A 21,043-nucleotide genomic window follows, 5' to 3' on the forward strand; every position below is an offset into this window, starting at 1 on the left:
GTATTCCCGGGAAAAAAAAAAAAAAAGCTTAATTTTTTTTGAAGATAATAAAACTATTTTCGAGTTTTTCTTTTCTTTATGTAAACAGTGGAATTTTATTCTTTTGTTATGGCATATTACACCCCTCTGTCTTCCAAACCACGATTTTATCAGTTGTGTTCAGTATGTTTTGAACATGTAATGTCTTGTGGGGGAAAACCACTTGACAGTTACACAAGTTGAGCAGTATGCAAACTCAGGGGGCACAGCACAGGGAAGCAAGAGGGAAGAGGCGTTGCATTACAGATTATGGACACAGGTTGAGCCACAGTTTTTTCAAATAGGGGAGACACAAAATTGGTGGCAGGATAGTAGGTTTTTGCCATCACCAAACACTACACGCATGGCTAAGGTATGAGACCAGGAGAGGTTAAAGCATTGTGTACCATGACCCATGCTTAGGAGGCTTCTGTTTTGGAGACCAAGCCAGGTTTGTCTGTTGTCACTTGACTATATACCTCTCTGGTGGTGAAGTCAAGAAATGAGAGCTGGCTTGGGCAGCTGGCCAATCAGCCTGCTCACAGTTGCTGTGTGGCCCACGGCTTCAAATGCTCACCTCTGAGGTCTGAGTCCAAGAGGCCTGGGAGACCTCTCTGCACTCATGTTGCTCTTTGTGGTCAGCTTAATACTACTTAAGTGTGAACAGACATAATGCTGATGACCACTAGACACATTCCTTATATGTATGATATATGATATCTCTACAGAAACAAAAAGACCTCCCCAAGATCCTGGACTATTTTCAGAAGCCTTTCATTTCAGTAGCCAGATGGATTTGAGAGCAATTTCCGGCTTTCTCCCTGCTCTGTGCTTTCCACAGGAAGTTGCCTTTTATCCCAATTGCATATACTAGGAACTCCTTGCTTAACCAGACATGCCAGAAAATATTCCAGATCTTCACCTTGCACTTTCTTTGGAAGCCAAACCATTCTCTGGAGGTTCTGTAGTTGGAATGATATCTGCTCCTTCCATTTCTATCTCACATACTCTGGTACAAGACAACTGCTGAGTGGAATTCCTTGTCCAACACAGACAGAAAAACATAGCTCGGACTTTCCTGTATGAACGTTCCTATTTGTCAGATCAGTTTACAGTGATCAACATGCCTCTTCACACAAGTGTTTCCATTTAAGAGGAGGCTGGCAGTCTTATTAGAGCCGAAGATGGGACAAATGTTTTAACCAGCCATTCTATATGGATTCAAACATGAGACTGTCTTAAAATAATTTGACTTGCAGGGCTAAAGGGCAAAGCTATAGTGCATATGGCCCTAAGGCGTCTGCAGGATAAGGGACAATAACAGCAGATTTAGCTCTAGAATATCAAAGCGAGAATGTTTTCATTGCCATGTTGTGCTTTATAAACGGATAGATGTTAGTGTAGTGCTGCATCGTAACATGCCCTCTGATGGTTGGGACAGATTTATTGCTCTGGTGCAAGGCTGAGGAGTTGCTCGCCTCAGCGGCATGAAGTCCGGCCTCCCTGCATGAAACATGATACCCAGGGGCTTGGCTAGAACATGCACCAATCAGCGATTCATTAACACCAAGCAACATGACAGGTGACCATTCAGATATGTATGCCAAATGTATGCCAGAGAAGACAGGCTCCAAATATTTTTATTGCCGTTATTTTGGAAGGCATTCAGATGAGCACTGACATGTATAACCACGATGGTTAAGCATTGGAGTCAAAGTTCTTGTCACCAGCAGAGGTATTGTTTCGATTTTGGCACTGATGGTTCTTGCCATTCAGACAGTGTCACCGAGTGAATTTATGTTGAGGGCTTGATAGGGAAGTTGCATAGTTTAGCCCTCTTGGAGCTGTGGTCTGAGATGCTGGAACAAACGGCCACTAATTGTTGACCGAAGCCAGTGGCAGAGGGAGTGGTGGAGGATGACTGGAACTTTGGCAATGGAAGGCTAAAGACTCAAGCTTGTTGCTGGGTTTTCAAGGAAAAAGTAGATTCCTGGGATGCTCCCGAAAGAAAAACCACAGTGCTGAATAAAACCCATAAACTAAACACGTTCCCTCTTTTAAGAAAAGAACATCACTGTCACCTCTCATTTTCACTTGATATGTGGTTTACCACACTGAGTTGCTCCGAATGGCTCAGTCAGACTCAGGCCTTTTTGGGGGGATAAAAATGGTGTACTTTTGTTTTCACTGATTATATTATTCTTCATTTGAAACAGAGCCTAGTCTGTTCTTCTATTTCTTCACGCCTTCTTGATTTCTGTCACAGATGCTGGTTAAGAGGGCACATCTGCTTTCACGAGGCTGTCAAGCAAATCCTGTTCTGTAACATTGTTGTGTTGGCTAGAATTTAGCAAAAAATCATTGGTAATGAATCAATTGGACGTCCAGTCACTGGGAATTGGCCTGTTTGCCATCTGTCTGGTGGGATTACTGTTTCTGTGTAATTAAAAGTGCGACCCTGTGCTTGGGCTAGGAGGAGGGAAGATGAGGCATAGGGCTAGGTAGTGTGATCCCATTACACCAGGGGAAGGAGGGGGTTAGGGGTGAGAGGAAGTGCTTCAGTGCAGAACTAAAGATAGCATGTGTAACAGAGTGCAGCAAAACTGGCACTCTCCTGTACATGGATGTGTATGCATGGTAAAACCCACCGGCTTATTTAGCATGAGTTTAGTTGGAACAGAGCAGACATCCAAAGTCCAAGTGATCCCTGTGTGCAGCCTGTGTATCCAGAAGGGTGTGGAGAGGCAGGGGGTGAGGGCTCCTGCTTTATCTCTCGATTTCACGTGAACCGTTGTTTTGACTCGTGAGCCACAGCTTCCCTTGGACACTTTCCAGAGGCTACAAGCCTGCTTTTTTTCAGGAGCCCTTCAGAACTTGAGTGAAAGGCTCTGGTCATCTGGAATCGGATTTCAGATCTTGTTGCTCCTAGAAAAGAGAGCCATTAAAGACAAGAATATGCACCCTAATGAATGTGTTTGTTGGTTTGTTTGAGTTTGTGATTATTGTACATTTCCTTCCCATCTCTCTTACTCTCTCTCCTACGCTTTCTGTCTGTGTCTGTCTCCATCATCTGTCATTTATCTGAGACACAAACAGGATGTGGAGCTGAAAAAGACATTAGAAATGTAACCGGTAAGGGTTGGATGGCGTTAGCCGACACTTCCGCCAAGAGGAAGCGTGGAGTTTAGAAGGAAAACACACAAACAAAAATAGCGGGTTTAATTAGCATGGCTGATTATGACATGGTCTCTATGTGGTTACCCAGGCGTGACCGAGGTGGCACTATCTTTGGGCATGGGGCCAAGCTCCTGGGAAATTACAGGCTGTCCAAACAAGAAACCTAGCCTAAGCTCTCCACTTCCTCCTTCCCTCCCTTTCTGATGGTGTCCATCTTTCCATATCTCTGTTGTAACCTGTATTAACCTGTGGGACAGAATTCTAGATAACTCCTTCGTCCACTTTCCCAATTTATTCGTTTCTCCAAATACCATCTCTACCTTTGGCCCACTACATCCACTCTCCTCTCCTCTCTCTCTCTCTCTCTCTCTCACTCACACTCACTCACTCACTCACTCACTCACTCACTCTCTCACACACACACACACACACACACTGATTATGTCTCCAAACTGGCAATAAGTTGATTGCTTTACAGACATGATGTAAGCCCCTGCCCTAGGGTACATCAGGTTGGATTTCTCCTTCTTTATCTTGTAAAGCCTAAATTAACAGCTGGTTTGGTTTGAGTTCTTCTGGATCTGACTGAAGGATTAGGCATCATTCTCATGTGAGTCAATCTGGTTTGATTTATTGCAGGTCTATCAAAAAAGATCAATGGAGGCTCTTTTGAAAGTAAATCCTGGTTGGTCTTTGCGCTTACTTGTCATCATTGTGATTTTTTTTTTTTTTCCTATGGCTCTCACTCCTTCATTCTCATTCTCTCCCTCCCTTTAGCTGTCTACTCCTCGCTTTCTTTTTCTGTTTTTTTCCTGTCTTATCTCAGCTACGCGGGGAGTTAGCAATCAGCGGTGTCTGTGGTATTTTGCTGTTGTACTGGATAGATTTTTCTTTCTCATTAGCTATCCATCACTACAGCTCAAATTGAAGCCCAGATTTAGTAGCACATCCCAGTTGGCAGCTCAATGCTTATTTTTATTTCAGGCTAGTTCTACCTGTACTCCTGCTCCTTACATCCAGCTTCTTACTGTAAAAATAGGTACACAGGTCTGCGCGTGGATCAACTTGTACTAACAAAAAATGCTTTCAGTTATAGGGTCACTTATTTACTAACACATTTATTACTAAAGACGCACTACTCGACTGCATGTGTTCCTCCCAGGTATGAAGCTATTCATTTTATTATTGCTGTATCAACTGAGCAGAATTAATTGCGATTGCACATGAGCTGAGCGGGTGGACCAGGAACACTCTGAGCAGGACAGTGTGCCAACAGCTCTGGCTGGACCTGGCATGCAGGCTGAAATCGGATCCAGCCATGTTTTCAGTCCTCCTTACTCGTTCCCACTCCCTTTCTCTCCTCCTCTCTCCTCCGTCCCTCCAACAACAGGCCTATTATATGTGTTCAGGTCTTTCCTCCTCCTCTTGAGGCTGTGACTCTTGAAGAATCTGGCTGTGCAGTACACGCACTAGCATGGCCACGCCGCCTGACCCACGGCCACACGTGCACTGACCCAGTAAGGCTAATAACAGCTGCTGTGAAAGAGTGTTGGTAAATGTGTATTACACAGAGAGGATGGCAGAGCTCATATCAGCATGATTGAACACTGTCAGGGATGTTAAGTAGAAAAGGAGATGTTACTCTGTGACTTAATTTTTTTTTTCTCAAGTTTTTGTCCTCTCTCTCGTCTCAGCATGTCTTTTATAGCCTTTCACTTTCCCACCCCTCACAGGCATGAATACCATAGCATGTGATTTTGTGTGTGTGTGTGTGTGTGTGTAAACAGAGAGAGAGAAGCTTGGGCAGATCAATGTCAAGTTCAGGTGTGTCCTCCTTCCTGGCAGAACAGGGCCGAAGGGCTGGGGTGGGGAGGGGAGGTGCATCGTGGGAGACGTGGGAAGGAAGGGCTTGCTGTCAGCAGCTGGACCTCTTAATCCTATAGGCCTGGGGGAAAGGGTGTGTGTGTGAGAGAGAGCGAGAGAGAGAGTGTGCGTGTGTGTGTGTTTCTAGTGTGTGTGCCTATATTCCAATGTGTGTCCAGTGTCCAGCTCAGTCTAGCATTTTGAACACACCTCTGTGGCCATATTTTGCACAGCTGAGTCCATTGTGTCCGTGTGTGTGTGTGTGTGTGTGTGTGTGTGTGTGTGTGTGTGTGTGTGTGTGTGTGTGTGTGTGTGTGTGTTTGTTTGTTTTGCTGTGTCTGTGCATCTTTTTTTTTTTTTTTTTGTACAGGCCTATTTATTTGTGTATATTGTACATGCAGGGCATGTTGTCTAGTTGTCTGTTTATTAACAGCATGCTAATATCTGTGCGGATGATTCAGGTGGTGAAGGTGGTGATGGTGCACACACCCACTCCACCAAAGGTTTATACTAGCCTTCGGTTTATTCTAGCAGCACAGCAGAAATTGCTGAAAGGAGTGATTGCATCATCTTTGGACTTCATTAGGATGAAGCACACTATTTAACCACATTCCATGCAAGCTTGCTCCCTCTCTCTGTCTCTCTCTCTCTCTGTCTCTCTCTCTCTCTCTCTCTCTCTGGCATAGACTTTTGCATATATCACGGGCTGGCAGGCTAAGAGCCTGGGACTTCCCCACGCCACACTCCAAGCCTTTGATCCCTTGCTTTGGAGGTAACATCAAAAGGAGAGGCATAGAAAGGCAGCTACTACTGTGAAGTTCACTGTTCAACTTGATGGCTTGGCTGAGGGATTTTTTTTCGGTACGGCTTCCCTCAGCTGACAAAAACACACAGTTTGTAGCCAAGGCTTGTTTTAGGACATGTTAACCTTTATAAAAGCCATCTGTTTTTTTTTTTTAAAGCCTCCATACTCTATTGGGTTGGCTAAATAAGCTGGAGTCTTGTTAATCATGCGATGGATGACGTGCAGCTGCCATATTGCGCCGTATTGCATCAATGCTGCAACTCTTTAAATGGAGGTTTGATGAAAAACGATAGCAGGCTGAGGAAGCAGCTACATGCATGTTCAGCTACATTCAGCTTCCTTCTCTTCTGATCTGACACGGAGCTGTCTGAATCTGTTACGGGAGTAAAATTCCACATCCAGCTGGTGTGTGTAGAGGCCTCACACTCTATACACTGTTGTGATCTGTAACAAGAGTCTTTGTCATGGTGGGAATGCAACTCTACAACATAACCTCTGCATGACAGTAATATAAACTAATTTGTCCTATGGTTTATGCGTGTCTAGGAAAATGTGCTTTTACTGTTTGTCATAATAAAATAAAAATAGAATCCAACCCACTGTCTAGTGTGAACTGTAGTTCAGTTCTTTATCAGGCACAACACCCATTGACAGACACACAGGCACAACAAAGACACGCACTTTGTAGTTGATCCTCCCTGAAATAACCAGGGAATAAAGCTAAGCAGCAGGGTGAAATTGCACTCAATTTCTTTTAATTATTAGAAAGTATTGCGTTGGATTGCAATAAAATTGAGTCTTTAATTTTATACAGCTAGACAGAGCAAACACTGGCAACATTTTGACCTCTAACAAACAGTGAAGCTGAATCCCAGATGAATACCTACCCACTATATATTCTCACTGCATGGCATATAACATGGATTTGTAGACCCTTAGTGCACCTTTTGACCCCATCTGAAATTTGGAGTGGTTTAATACTCAGTCACTTTTAACACTTTTTTTTTTTTTTTTATTAAATGTGAATTTTTAATTCAAAATTCAACCAAAAATTACATGTGACCAAAAAATGCGGATGCATTTATTCAGACCAATTCTCTACAATTCTCTATTTTCTCAACAGTTTTTCATAATTAACTTTGTCAATTTTATTGACTATAATCATTGCATGCCTACTTCCTATGTCTGTCTCTCAGGCAGTGATCACCTGAGTGTGTGTGTGTGTTTGAGAGAGAGTTGGGGAAAGAAGGCATTAAGGCATTAAAGATTCTGTAGTAATTGGCTTGTGTGATGGTGTCTGTTGCTGTCTTTTGTGGATGGACACTGGTGGTAATTAACAGAGAATGGGAGGATAGCTGAATGAGGCCATGGAGGGGGCGGCAGGTCCAGGTCATTTCTGTGGTTTTTCTGGAGGTGAGGGGTGCTGTTCGTGGGGTGCACAGCAGGAGAGTACGGGGTCACCAGAGCACCTACTCTACTTTATGCACAGTGGCCACTCCTTGACCTTCCCTGAGTTTTACTGTCAGCCATGCTTGCTCCATGCTAATTAATCAGCAGCACATTATTTATTGATTTATGTCATATGATGGTGTTCCTGCGGTTGACTGAGGTTTTCAGAATGACCTCATGATTACAGGGTCCACAATATAACCACAATGTATAAATATATAACTTACACACCTCCTGAGCTTAGCTGAGTCCATATTTTATACTGTTCAAGAGTTCTGTAGGATATATTTGGTCTGTATGATGCAGGACACACGTACATGCTCTGTGAGAACGGGTTTAATCTTGTGAGTGCTAGGATTGGTTTTTAGGGTTTTTGTAAGGATGTTTCTTTAGGGTGTTCTTTGTGGACGTGTCCACGCTGTTGTCCTGAAACCATGCTGAATTTCGACTCAGATTCCTAATAATGGGCTTCTGCTGCACTCCAGGGCCAGGCCTTATGAATATGGAGTTTGAAGTGCTCCAAGGTGTGTGGGTGTTTGTGTGTGTTTTTGATGCTTTTTGAAGGCTGCTGTTGCTGCTGGAGGTGAGAGCCGTCTTCATTTTGAACTTGGGAGTGTGCTAGTGTGGTAATTACCACCTCATCGTGGCTAGGGATGACCCACCTCCCTACGGAATTACAATGTTCAGTGTGTGTGCGTGTTTGTGTACATGCTCCAAAGTCCGAACCCCACGCTGAGTCCATTTGAGCTGTTCTCAGGCACACCTAGTGCTGAGCTTGAAGTCAGGCCCATGCGCACGTAGCTGTTAAGTAGGTCAGTGTGTATGAGATTCCACAGGGCCGGAATGAGAACCTCTCAGTGTGGAAGGCTTGAACTCTGTGTGTGTGTGTGACTTAATACTGTGGACTTCAGATGCCTGTGTACCCCTGCTGGCACAAACACTGGCACTGAACACTCTGACTCACACATCTATTTATAAAGTGTGTTGAGGAGTCCGTAATCAATCAGTGAAAGACAGATAGAGAGACCAGGGAAATGACTAGAATGGCCAAAGTGCTGAGAGTAAAAACGATGCTTTTATATCATAAAGACCAAATAATAGTGCTTGGATTAATATAGTGCTTTTGTATGAATGGCTGTTTGTTTAACCAGATTATTTTGGCTGCAGAAAAATGAAGGATGCTATCAACCACAAAAACCCCAAGGAAATTGCCACCCGTTCTGTTGTGCCTTAAAAAAATCATTGATTGTGCTAGTAGTTTTTTGATAAATTAGATGAAAACTGCATAGTTTGAGAAATTAGATGATTCTATTTTTAAACTGTTTTTTAATTATGTATTAGTCTCTGTATATTGTATCACATGTTGTGTGAGGCAGTAGCCAGTCCAGATACCAGAAACCATACATCTGGTACTGGATCTGGACTTTTGGTACTTTTAGATCAGGAAGGGGTTTAGCTGGATACATTGCCATTAGAAGTGTTGCTTAGCCTCTGTGGACTTTGACAGATCCTTCTTTATTATCTCCAGGAAAGATGCCATTTGTGTGATTTATTGTTGTCACATGATAGTTTTTCTCTGTGTTAGCTTAGCTCTGCTGCTAGCAGCTCCCACTCTGTTGATAGTACAGGTATAAGGTGTTGCCCACTGCCTTTCCGAACGTTTCAGGTGACTCAACTGCTGTTTGACTAGCGCATGAGCCCACACCTGCTAGACAAACAGTGTGTGTGAGGCCACACATACCTCATACTTTAGTGTTTGGGACTGCGTAGTATAAACACACCTTTATAAGGTGAATTTAAATGCAGCCAGGGCGGGGGGCGGACAGGGATTGGTTGATGGTATAGGACTATAGAATATCTACTAAATATATTTTCCCCATAGCAACATTACGTCTTTTCTTTGAGAAGTACAGGATGAAAGACACCACCGTGAGTTTTAAAAAGGCAGCTGCCTCTTGGATAGTCTATAGGATTTATTTAGAGGAAAAGAGGAATAAACTGAAAGAGAGAGGGAGAATGTGTCAGAGAGAGTTAGATGGAGGAGAGGGGAGAAGGAGGAAGGTGAGAGGTGAGTGGTTGGAGGAGAGTGAGCTGGGGTCTCAGGCCCTGTGCTGTCAGAGGGCTGAGAAGCCCCCAGCGGTTCTGGCTTTGGAGTAAATGCAGGCCCTGCAGAGCCTCTCCTGCCCCGGGGCACACAAACCCCAGGCCTGCCCACATTCTGCCTTTATTTTCCTGCTTGCAAATTGCCTCAGGCTGTCTGAGCTGGTGGGACGTTCTTTTCTCGTTTTTTTTCTTTATTTACTCATAAAATGTGTATTAGGAGAACTAAGCAAGTGTGAAGAGCCCTTGTGTAGACTAACTTTTAGTTTCATGTAGTGAGGGGGCAAATCTTCCATCACCAATCCTCTTTTTCCTCTGCTTTCCATCTCCATCGCTTCTGTTCACCTGAAATGAAGGGCATTTGAATGTCTGCCACACACATACACACTTTCCCTTGCATCTGAAGATACAGATTCCTTTCCTTGGATCAGCGATTTTCAAAGAGCTTGGCTGGATCATCATTTTGTCCTCTGTACAATCACAGAAAATTGCTTCTTTTTTGAAAGTGAGTTTGTACTTGAGTGCGGTAAAGTATGTGCATCCCTGAGTGCCTTTGCTTCTGCACCTGCAAACAAGCCCATGAGACGAAGGGCTTCAGTAGTACGAAGAGCTTTGCTGATGCAGGTGGGAACTATGAGAACAGGAGCTCATGTATCTGTCACAAGTCTGATCTGAGTTTCTCTGGACTTCTGCATTTGAACGCAGCAGTGTCAGCTCCAGCCTCTTCAGCACATCCTGTTTAACCAGGAATTTCAGGGTTTTACATGGCTTTAATACATCTATAGTAAAAAATAAACACTTTGTATTTTTGTGTCTAAATAATTTGCAAGCTGTTAAACCAATCCCAGCATCCTCTAACGCTGAGCATGTGCACATGTAGGTGTGTGTGTGTTTGTGTGTGTTTTGCCATGTATGTGCCTGACCCCTGGGCACAGATGGGCTGGGATGTGGAGGGCATTGCTGGGTGTCTCTAGTGGGAGGCTGGCCAGCCGTATGCTGACTACAGCCTCCAGCCCTGCATCCCTTTCCCTTTCTCTCTCTCTCTCTCTCTCTCTCTCTCTCTATTCTTCCAGTTCTATCCATTTGCGTAGTACACATATCTGGAATACTTTCTTATGGATCACTTCATTCTTTGCCGGACCAGTGGCCTTTCTGACACATTAAGCATCTGATTTGTCATATTACAGAAAAAGTGTCTGCTCTTTGCTTGATTGACTGATTTACTTTCTGTGTCAGTATGGTACTATAATGCAGTGACATTGAGTTCTCTGGCAAAGGTACACATTTTATTAGAAGTACTACACAATGACTGTCTAACTCACAATATTGGGGTTGTAATGTCAGTGTAAGTGTCCAGTTGAATCAGCACTAGTGCTATGATGGCCAGAACCATCCCATTCACAGTCATGTGGACATTTGAGGTCCTCCACCGCAAGTTAAAGTTATCTTTAAAATGGAACTGTTTTGTGGTGCATTGTGTCCTGACATGACACAGTACAAAAAAGATTTTTAGTTTTCATGTAGCTAATGTGTGAATCATAATCAGCTAAAATGTTCTAAATTTGAACAATTCAGTTAAAAATAAGAGAAGTGTTACTTTACTGATTTAGAATATTGCAAAAACCAACTATTTTTCTAACTTACTGTTGCCAGTGTGCCCCTCCCCTCACTCTCTCTCTCTCTGGGAACTCTTTGGGCAATAGAGGGAGAGTTCATCCCTCTAGGAGGATTTAGAAGACTCCCTTGTCTTTCACTTCATCAGTGACAATTGAGTCATTCAGGGCCATTGTGGCAGTTCGGAGGCAGGAGAGAGGAGGTGAGGTAGGCCTGATAGAGGCTGGGGGAGTGACGGGGGGAGCCCCTGCTGTCGGGGTAGGAACGAAGTGCACACTTTGGGCAGATCTCACGCAACCCCCGTAATGGGGAAGGAAGAGGGGGGACGTATCCTAAAACTCCAGAGCAATTTGACACATCAGAATGGCACTTGAGTTACCCAAGGGGCCTACTATGGGGAAATTTTGTGGAGGACGAGAGGCAGCAGGCAGAGGTCAGTGGTCACAGCCCAACCAAGTGCATCCGTCAGTGGGCCTGGAGGGAGCTGGAGAGGGGGTTGATGGAGCTCTGGCACTGCTGCTTTCCTTGGCATGCTTATAAAAACTGTGGCAGGGATTAAGTAGAGAACATTTGCAGTAGTGGTCTGAAGTGGATACGCCTGTTAGAGCATGTGCACTATACCCTCGCTGAGGTGTCTCCTTTCACTCCCCTAAATCCAAACACTACTACGCTGGAAGCCAGGATGTCACCTGGCTCACAGCCACCATGCACCACTACATATCCTTATAAATTACTCTTACAATAAATATAAATTATTACGAGGGGCATTTGTTCATTTAATGGGCAACCAATCCCTAAACTGCACCTTTTCTAAACATTTCCTATGATAAGGATTTGGTTTTCCATATTTTTCTAATTGTATCACCCTGTTTGGCATTTTTAAAACCACCAGCCAATAAAAAACACAAGGAGCTCAACAGGAGAACTTTATGACACAACCTTTCCCTCCCAGTACAGACGCAAACTCGTAAACAAATAGATGTACAGGAGTAGGCAGTAGGAGTGCAGAGAAAGGGGAGCAGTGGAGCTGTGGCCAAGGTGGGAGTCAATAAGTCCCTCCAGCATCAACCACAGGACTGCACCCTGCAGTGAATCTACTGCTAATTACCACTGAACAGACTGGCTCTCTGAAAGGGTCACACACACTCTCGTGGTACACACATACTCGTACAACAAAGCAACGAAGTAGACACGTATCCACTATACAAGTACTGCACCAGCACAGAGTCCATGTACCAATAGCCACAGGCAACAACTGAAAACTACATGTAAGACAAAATCAAATTCGAAACCTAAGCTTTCTTCTTCCTTATTTACTGCTTAATCTTTAGTGCTCCCAGTGCTGAACTCTGAATAGCTTCATACAGAATATTGTCGAGGCCAAGCACACTGGTGTGGTAATACGATTTAAGGAGAAGCATGAAACATTTTGATTGGGTAGAGGAGGACAAAGAGAAGGACCCGCGGAAGAGCTGTGGTTGGATCTAGTTAGAGATGAGGAAGGAATGATAACATTTTTTACTCGCAACTCAGCCAAGTTTTTAGGCTGGAATCCGAGCCCAGTGGTTGACTTCCCGATTGAATTGCTGGCCAACCTACAAGGCCAACCAACTTGTCAGAAGTTCTCTTTGGGGATCCTGGGTAGTATAGCACAGCATACATTATGAATAAAAAAAATGTCAAGTTTACTCCAAATCCATTTTTCATGTTTTAAGCTCTAGGCGGCATACCACATTGCCTGTGGTTCCAAGGTTAAGAAGTAGCTCCTGGCTAAGGCCTATTTAGCTAACCTTTACAGTATTACCATACAGTACGTACTCTCTTTCTCTCTCTCCCTCTATGTATCCTGTTTTGCTGTTTATATCCTCTGTTTACCTACCTATCATATTTAGCTCTCTATGATAGCTAACTGCCTCAGTTATGGCTAACCTCTTTAGATAACCACACATTTTGCTAAGCCTTTATGCAAATCCAGTGAACCCTCCTCTTATGTGTTTAGATTGTTTGAATAATCGTTTGAATTTACTCTCAGGCAGTGTGTGAAGCAGCTGTTTTGAAAGGTCACATGTTTCCTCCTCTCTGTATGGTGCTATTCAGGTTTCCCCTAATATCCGCAATCAAAAGCCATTTAACCTCTGACCAGGGTAATTGAGATAACACGGAGGGCACACTTTGTGTCAGAAAAAAAGCAAGCATCTTTGCAACTCCTGATGAGCTGACCGTGACCATAGCCATGACCATGACTTTGACAGTCTGACACCCTGGAACCAGACCATGACTGCATCTGACCTTGTTTTAGAGTTTCTGACTTTTCATTACATCTGCGGGTCAAAAGTTCACAGCCTGAGGTCATTGGCTTTGTGAATATTGGACTGATGGTGCTTACTATAGCAGATTTTTTGGCATTAAAAGGAAAGATCTGCAGTGTGTAAGGTTCAGGCCTGGCTGGGAGGGAGGACGTGGTCAGTGAGCTGAGCTTTGATTATGTGGGGAGCAGAGTGCACATGTAGCCTCTCAACCTGCACCCATCAGCCTCATAAGAGATGGCAGTGATATAAAATACTCCTTAAAGGAAGGACCAGGCTCCACTGCAGGCTAAGGTTCAGGGAGGACAGAGTCAGAGGAAAGACGGGACAGATGGAATGACACGCTTGTTTCCTGTGACTGAGTGAGGCGGATGGGGCAGAGTTCAAAACTGTCACCTACAACCCTCTTGCTATGTACTTCCTCTTTAGCGTAGACCTTACTGAATAACATTGCTCTCTCTTGCATTGTACATTTTAATCTTTACTCATTTCTACAGCTGAGTGTGTGCTCTCTGATCCTAACCATAAAGGATAATAATAAGGTTGTATAACATCATTGCACAACTGGTTGATATTTTTGAATATCTCTGGCTACAGGTTGTCACTTCAAGGAAGTTTCTTCCTTCACTGTGAGAAACACTAGTGTGCGTATGTGTGTATATACATGTGTGTATATGAGTCCTAAGGAGCCTGGCTGGATCAATCATTTAACCAAACGATTGCTGAAGTAAAGAATTTATAGACACATAAACGCAATGTAATACACCTGAATTTCATATATGACACAAATCAGCCTTTATACGAAAGTATAAGTATGCTAACATTTCTTAATCCTCCAGATCTGTGACTTAAAAAAGAAACGATTCCTGTCTTCATGACACAAACAGCCAGTTCCAACCTCATGCATTTTTCAATTCAGGATGAGTTTCAACACAATTTACTTTTGCTTTCTTTTTGTTTTCTGAACCATATGGTCATTTTAGAATATTTTTCCTCTTCTGTTCCTTCCTCTGTTTGCTTTTCTGCATTGTTAACATGTTTTTCTTTGTTTCTCCATTTTGTTTCTTTCCACCATTCAGTATCTACAGATGAAATGGCCACTGCTAGATGTTCAAGCAGGAAGTCTTCAAAGTAGACAAGCACTTAAAGATGCCAGGTCCCCTTCTCCAGCACACATCGTTGTAAGTAACACCCATTAGTCATTACATTTAAAAAAGCTCTTTGTTTTACGGCACAGACAAAAGATCCTCTTCCTGTCTCTTGTATTGTCCGCCTCTTTGGGATCTCGCACTACTGTCCTAAAACAAACCCGTTGATTGAGTGCAAATGACTGCAGCTTTTTGTGTGACAAGCAGGACTGCATAGAGCTGTGCACTTATTTTAGGTGGTAGCAGGCTAAAAAAATTCAGTAGCTCACAGAGGAGTAGAGTTGAATCTCACGCACTCTTAACTGTCTGGCATTTTGAAATGTTTTCTGCTAGAAAGGCATTCGAAGAGTTTAACTCGTTCAAATTTGAAAACGCTTATTAACATCTATTTTGAAAATCTAAATCTATTTTTAAAATTTTAATGTTTTTCTCGGGCAACTGTTAAGGCTACTAGGAAATATATGATATTTATTTATTTATATAGGAAAAAGAATAAATGTCACAATTTTAATAGGGAAATCATAATTCTCCTGCCTCAGTATCCTATTTATTAGTCTTGATTTTGAGATAACATTAGGTTAGAAGGAGGCAGGGGTTCATCGTATTCTGCTTAAGATCTTTTTCAGTGGATTACATGCTGCGATGTTGCCTTTCTGAGGTATCATTTTGGGGACAGAGAAATGTCTTTTCATTGTTTTTGGTACTAACTAATATATCATAGCTAGCCTAACTACACTGAGCTTTTCACTTATGTTCTTCACAGCATGTCCTTCGCAAACGGCATTATTCGTGTTTTGTAGTGGCAAAACAACATGGTAGACTGCAAGTTAGACACTGTATGTTCTCTTGCTGCTGATTTCCTACTAGTAGCTATTGTTTGTTTCTCTTGCAAACATATGAATGCATTTATATTTACCTCAGCATAATATATTTTATAATCATAAAAATGAAAAAGCAAAACGCTGTCACACTGTAGAGCCCTGCAGCATGTATGTTCAGGGAAAAAGGTACAGGGTATGTACAGTGAAATGTGAATAGCCATTAAATCATTTCAGCTACAGTATAATGAATTGGTCTTGGAGTACACCTTTGAAGAAGTGTACATAATAAAAAATGCATAGAAGCAACTACGAGGGACTAACAGTAACACAGACAGTGCTCGAGCTGGCCAGTATTTCTGCTGAGATGCTACAAATCCTCCCAGAGCCTGGTTAATTAACGACCAGGCCCATGAGGTAAAGGCAACAGTTGGATAAATATCTGCAAGTTTTCATTATAAAGGTTTCAGTGACACTATAACCAGTCTCCCCAACCCCAAACTCTTCACACATTCAGCAGTCATCAGTAACACCAAGGGTAGACATATCAGTGTACTGATATAATGGAAGTGTGTAACTTTACCTCATGGTGTCCATCAATAGACCAACTGCTCTGTTCACCCCAGAGCAAAGCTGAGAGCCTTATTTGAATTTACAGCCTTTTGTTTTGGTTGGCCCCATCTGGATTGTAGGGTCGGGCATAGGTCAGTAAAGTCAATTAAGAATATTCATCGTCAAAGTGGTATAATGACACTGACTGGCTTTGCATTTTTAAAGTATAAATTTTTTACTTTATAAACTGGTGTTAGATAATTTGCTACTTTTGCCAGAAAGTACAGCTTTGAGCTTGTGATTGCAAAACTTCTTGACACTTTCAGAGTTTGTTTTGGGTGACTCAGGTCCCATTATTAAATGGCGAAAAGCTCCATTCCTTCCCGAAGTGAACACACAGTGCACGTAACGTCCTAGACTTCAGTGCATCTTGGCAGAACTGAGTTAAGAATAGCTCCCTGCCACGCTGTGTTTATTTGAAACAGAGAGCTGTCAAAAGTTAAGTTTAGCACCAAAGAGTTGGCGATGGCAGCATTTTGATGAACTGAACAGCCAGTGAGATCTTCACTCTGTAAAGGTACTGGGCTATTTTGGGAGCATATGGGCAGGTTTACGAGGCTGCTTTCTGCTTTTTAAAAGAGGGGTAGAGAAAATACGCACTTCTTCCTCTCAAAATTATTAAAACTGCAGGAGGCATTTAAGACCAGTTTCAGGTAAATGCTATGCTTGACTATAATCCCTGCCTGTCTGGTAAGGCTGTAAATACTTATCAACACAGCGTAATGCTTTTTTATTGCCTTAGAGCAGAGTTTTAAAGCTCTCTCCAGTGAACAGCTCTCTGAATTCCATCTTCATTTAATCATGTTCTGTATTTGTTTATTTATTAGTTGTGATTAGGTCTTGATTTTTGTTTGATCAAGTCTTGGCTTGGTGAAATCAGAAACCGTCGACATGAACTTACTGGTTTAGCGAGTGTAAATGAGCAAATCAGATGTGCAGTTTACCTGAAATAATCTCTCCTTGCTTCCTCCCCTTTCCTCTCTCCTTCTCTTGTCTTTTTTTCTCTCTCGTTTCTCTGATACTGTGTGCTTGATCCAGTGTTTCCTTCGTTTGCATCATGCAAGTGATGAACTTTAGTCAGACCACATGCTATTGTCTGAGACAGGTGAATGCATTCAGGTCTGAAATGTCCAATCCAGTGTATATATAATATATATATACTTTTTCTGATTTGTCCCCGTATGTGATCCTCTTATCAATCTATTTCCGCAATGTGTAAACAGTACAGAGTTTTTTTTTTTCTGCTGTCAAATCGGAATAACACCTGGCATCCTTGACCCAAGGCTGCCAGGTTGGGCTGTCTGCTGTGGCCTGATAAGAGAACGCCGATAGGCAGGAGATAAGGAGCAGGAGCCGAAGTTCAAGTGATCTTCCAATCAGCTGGAGAGAGACCGAGAGATAGTGGCGCATGCATGCATGTGAGTGAGTGAGTGTGTGTGTGTGTGTGTGTGTGTGTGTGTGTGTGTGTGTGTGTGTGTGTGTGAGAGAGAGAGAAAGAGAGAGAGAGAGAGAAGGAGAGAAGAAAAAAAGGACAGATGTGTAATAAGTAAAATGAGAGAAACAATAGAGAGCAGCCTTAACCAGTGGATGGAAAGTGTTAAAGAGGAGGTTAGGACAGGAGAGTAAGAGCAAAACTCTCTCTTCATACTGGCTGCTGATTCATCATGATGTGTTCTAGGGCCACATGGTCCTCTCAGTCCACTCAGAGATACCTTGTTCTGTGTTTTTAATGGGTTAAAATCCAACAGGCTGCCACTGATCCTCATACAGTGATATGCATTATCTGTTTGTTTGCAAGGGCTTGAGAACTTGCATTGCCATCACAGGCACAAGCACACATCCTCTACACTTCCATGCCTGAAATATCCTTAAAGTTTATCACATCCTTCACCTACAGTTACATAGCATGCATTCCCATTACTCGAGTACTTCAATCATGACAAGTCAATAAGTGCATGAATAAACTTTTCATTCATTCCTTCATCATCAGTAAGCTCTTTATCCTGGTCAGGGTTGCGATGGATCTAGAGCCTATCCCAGGAACACTGAGCACGATGGACGCCAGTGCACCATGCACACATCCACAAATTCACACCTAGGGGCAATTAAGCATAGCCAATCTACCTATAGCCATGTATTTGCGAGGTTTGAGGAAACTGGAAAACCCAGAGGAAACATTCACAGAAAACACCACACAGACAGTAACCTGAGCTCACACTGCTAGTTGGTCACGGAGGCATTGGGGCACTAGCCACACTCAAATAAGTCTTTTACCACAGTGTGCAATATGCATGAGTCTAGCAGAGGTGAAAGAACAACACATCTAACAGCTGAAAAGACTTGAATACTTGCTGGTTCAAATACAGTAAACTATATGGAATTGTTGAGAAATGACCTAAATGCATGTCCTTAATTCACATCCATCCAGAGCACATACACTGATCCACAGATATGTAGTGATTAGTAATGCATTACTTGCTGAAGTCCTGAACTCTCTCCTCTACACACATACGCACTCATTTGCGTGACGTCAGTCCAGTGTGGTGCAAGGGAAACCTTTTGGGGGCCAGGGTGAGATGGGATATTTCCCCACAGCTGTGACAGATTGGCCATTCGTTCCAGGCTCACTTTCCTGCATTCTCCGTCTGCCTGTGCGCACAGCTGTCCACTGCTGCTCCTGCTCCTGCTCCTCAATTGTGTTCCCATCATGTGACTGAGACGGAGCGTTTCATTCATGCCACAGGAGCCAGGTTCATGACTGAAATCAGATCAACTGATCAGTCAAATGCACTCTGTGATTGAAATGTGCAGACAGGTGCCAAAGTGCGAGATTGACATTGGAGTGTGGAGTTGATTTAAAGTGTTCTGAAGGCAGGAATGAGACAGGATACTTTCTGAAGAGTACTTCTGTGGTGTTCAAACTTTATAAAAGTAATTTTTAAATAACTGTTTGGAAAGTGATGCAGAAATAAATAGACACAGACACAGACACACACACACCCCACCCCACCACCCTTCCCTCTGGGTCTTGTTGAGGCTGGACAATGTCTCCATTGTGTTCAGGGCTTTCACTGGCAGCAGGGGACGGCTGGAGTGTTAACTATTTCCCCACCGGGTTCCACTGCTGAGTGTGTGTAGGTTTTTAGCCCTTTGTGTGGACCACATGAAGAGTTCATCGCAATTTTGAGATTTACCGAAAAGTAGCTTTTATTATTATTATTATTATTATTATTATTGTTGTTGTTGTTGTTGTTGTTTTAAAGTGCTGAAAGGTTAGGGTTTGGGGTCAACTACATTAACACACAAGTCAGTGTAAATATCCCACAAAATATAAATGTGTGTGTGTGCATGTAAAACGCGGGAACAGCAAGGATGCAGAGAAAGGGGAGAGGGAAGGAGGGGGAGAACGGGGGGAAGAGTTCTGTTTTGTGCCAGCTCCGAGTGTATGGTAATTAGTAGTGAGGAAGTAATGGAATGTGAGCAGTTCATACAGAGCGGGACCTCCCACCTGAAACCCTGCATTCTGTACCACTGAATACTGTGCAGTCTTTAACACCAGAGATCAACATGACGAACTCTCGCCATAGTATCACAGGTTTCTTCTAATCCAGCCATGAACGTTGATTCATATTGGGTAGAATATTTCAGGAAAAATTCCTCAGTGCACTGCATCTTCCCAACCTCCCACTGAGTGTGTGAGCCCGAGCAGACTGTGTCAGGATGGTGCAGGGACAGAAGTTTTGCCTGGTAATTTGCTCTATTTTTTGTGTGTGTGTGTGAATGGTGGTGCACCTGGACCGGCTGGACAATAGCTGGGAGGGCCAGAGGCCTGCTGGGAAATCCCAGCCCCCTCGCTGATAATGAGCACCCCAGTGTCACAGACTTCAGACTGAACTCCAATGCATTCTCTCTCTCTTTCTCTCACACATACTAGCTCTCTCGCTGTCTTTCTCAAAGAGCTGTACTGTGCACTGGATTCTGTCTCTTTTGATGGTGTGCACCCGATTGGCATTTTGCCTGCAGCTTTTCCAAGGCCTTTCCTGTCCTAAACTCATAGAGTTGTTTAAAACTCATGGTCACTTCACGTTCTTATCATTGTTCCATGTGAGCAGGACCATAGGCTATCATGTTTAGCCACAGCCTGTGTGTGTATGTAATGTGAATGTGGCTAGAGTTGTTCCTGTAGCCACACAACCCCCACCCCACACAGTTTCTCACCCAGACACAACATGGCGAGTTTTTCTCCTGAACATTAAAAAATAAGCTGCCAGACAGAACTTTTGGTTCTTGTTAATTTTCCACCAATTCTAGGGCTGAATAGAATGGTCACAGTGATGGCAAAACGAGTAACTGTATCATCTTTTCAGTGAACAATGCCACCAACTGGTAGTGCTCGGATTAAGATTGTTCATTTGTTCATCAGCTGTTTGGTTAACCAGCTTATACTGGGTGAAAGAAAATTACTGACAGAACACCTCACTGAAGAAGAACAAGAATAAGACATGCTAAAGACATGTGCTGGCTGAGACATGAAATAGCATCAAGCCCCTTTGGATGTGTCAGACAGAACCAATAACCATTACAATATGTGTTTTTTTTTTATTTGTTTGTTTGGGATTTTCTTTTTTTTTTTTTTTTTTATTACATTTTTTTGCAGCGTTGCATATTGTGAGCTCCGCCCCCAAGTAGCATTAGTTCTTGGTAATGCTCATGATTAGTATTACCAAGAACTAATGCTACTTGGGGGCGGAGCTCACAATATGCAACGCTGCAAAAAAATTTAATAAAAAAAAAAAAAAGAAGAAAGAAAATCCCAAAGGATCAGTGGAACAAGCACAACTTTAATTTTCTCATGCCAAATGTAGCAGTAGTTTGTGCTGTGATAAAGAGACCTATGGGAAACTGGCTCTTTACTGAGGGCAAACAGTGACAAGGTTATCAGCCTGTGTGCTTTTAAACCTTCCCATCTTCGTTAACCTGCTCTCAGCACTCTGGCCACCCATTGTATTGTGTAAGGAACATGATGATCCAGTGTGTGTGTGTGTGTGTGTGTGTGGGTTTGTTCAACAACATCCTGCCCTGAATTCGACATGAGTCACATGATTGGATAAACTCAGGATAAAGAAAGCCTTC

At 43.0% G+C, this 21,043-nt stretch overlaps 1 protein-coding gene across 23 annotated transcripts in view; it reads left to right on the forward strand.

Annotated features, from left to right (window-relative positions):
- The window catches only part of tcf7l2 (transcription factor 7 like 2), a 75,933-nt gene that overhangs the window by 10,749 nt on the left and 44,141 nt on the right, over positions 1-21,043 (forward strand). For all 23 annotated transcript variants that reach the window (XR_004579175.2, XR_004579176.2, XR_008302905.1 and 20 more), the window contains exon 4: positions 14,412-14,513. Coding sequence is in view for 20 of the 23 variants with exons in the window: in XM_053238533.1 (XP_053094508.1) it covers positions 14,412-14,513 (102 nt within the window). In the remaining 3 variants the exon portion in view is untranslated. The remainder of the gene's footprint in view (positions 1-14,411; positions 14,514-21,043) is intronic.

Source organism: Pangasianodon hypophthalmus, chromosome 12 (genome assembly GCF_027358585.1).
Source record: "Pangasianodon hypophthalmus isolate fPanHyp1 chromosome 12, fPanHyp1.pri, whole genome shotgun sequence".
Classification (NCBI taxonomy): domain Eukaryota; kingdom Metazoa; phylum Chordata; class Actinopteri; order Siluriformes; family Pangasiidae; genus Pangasianodon; species Pangasianodon hypophthalmus.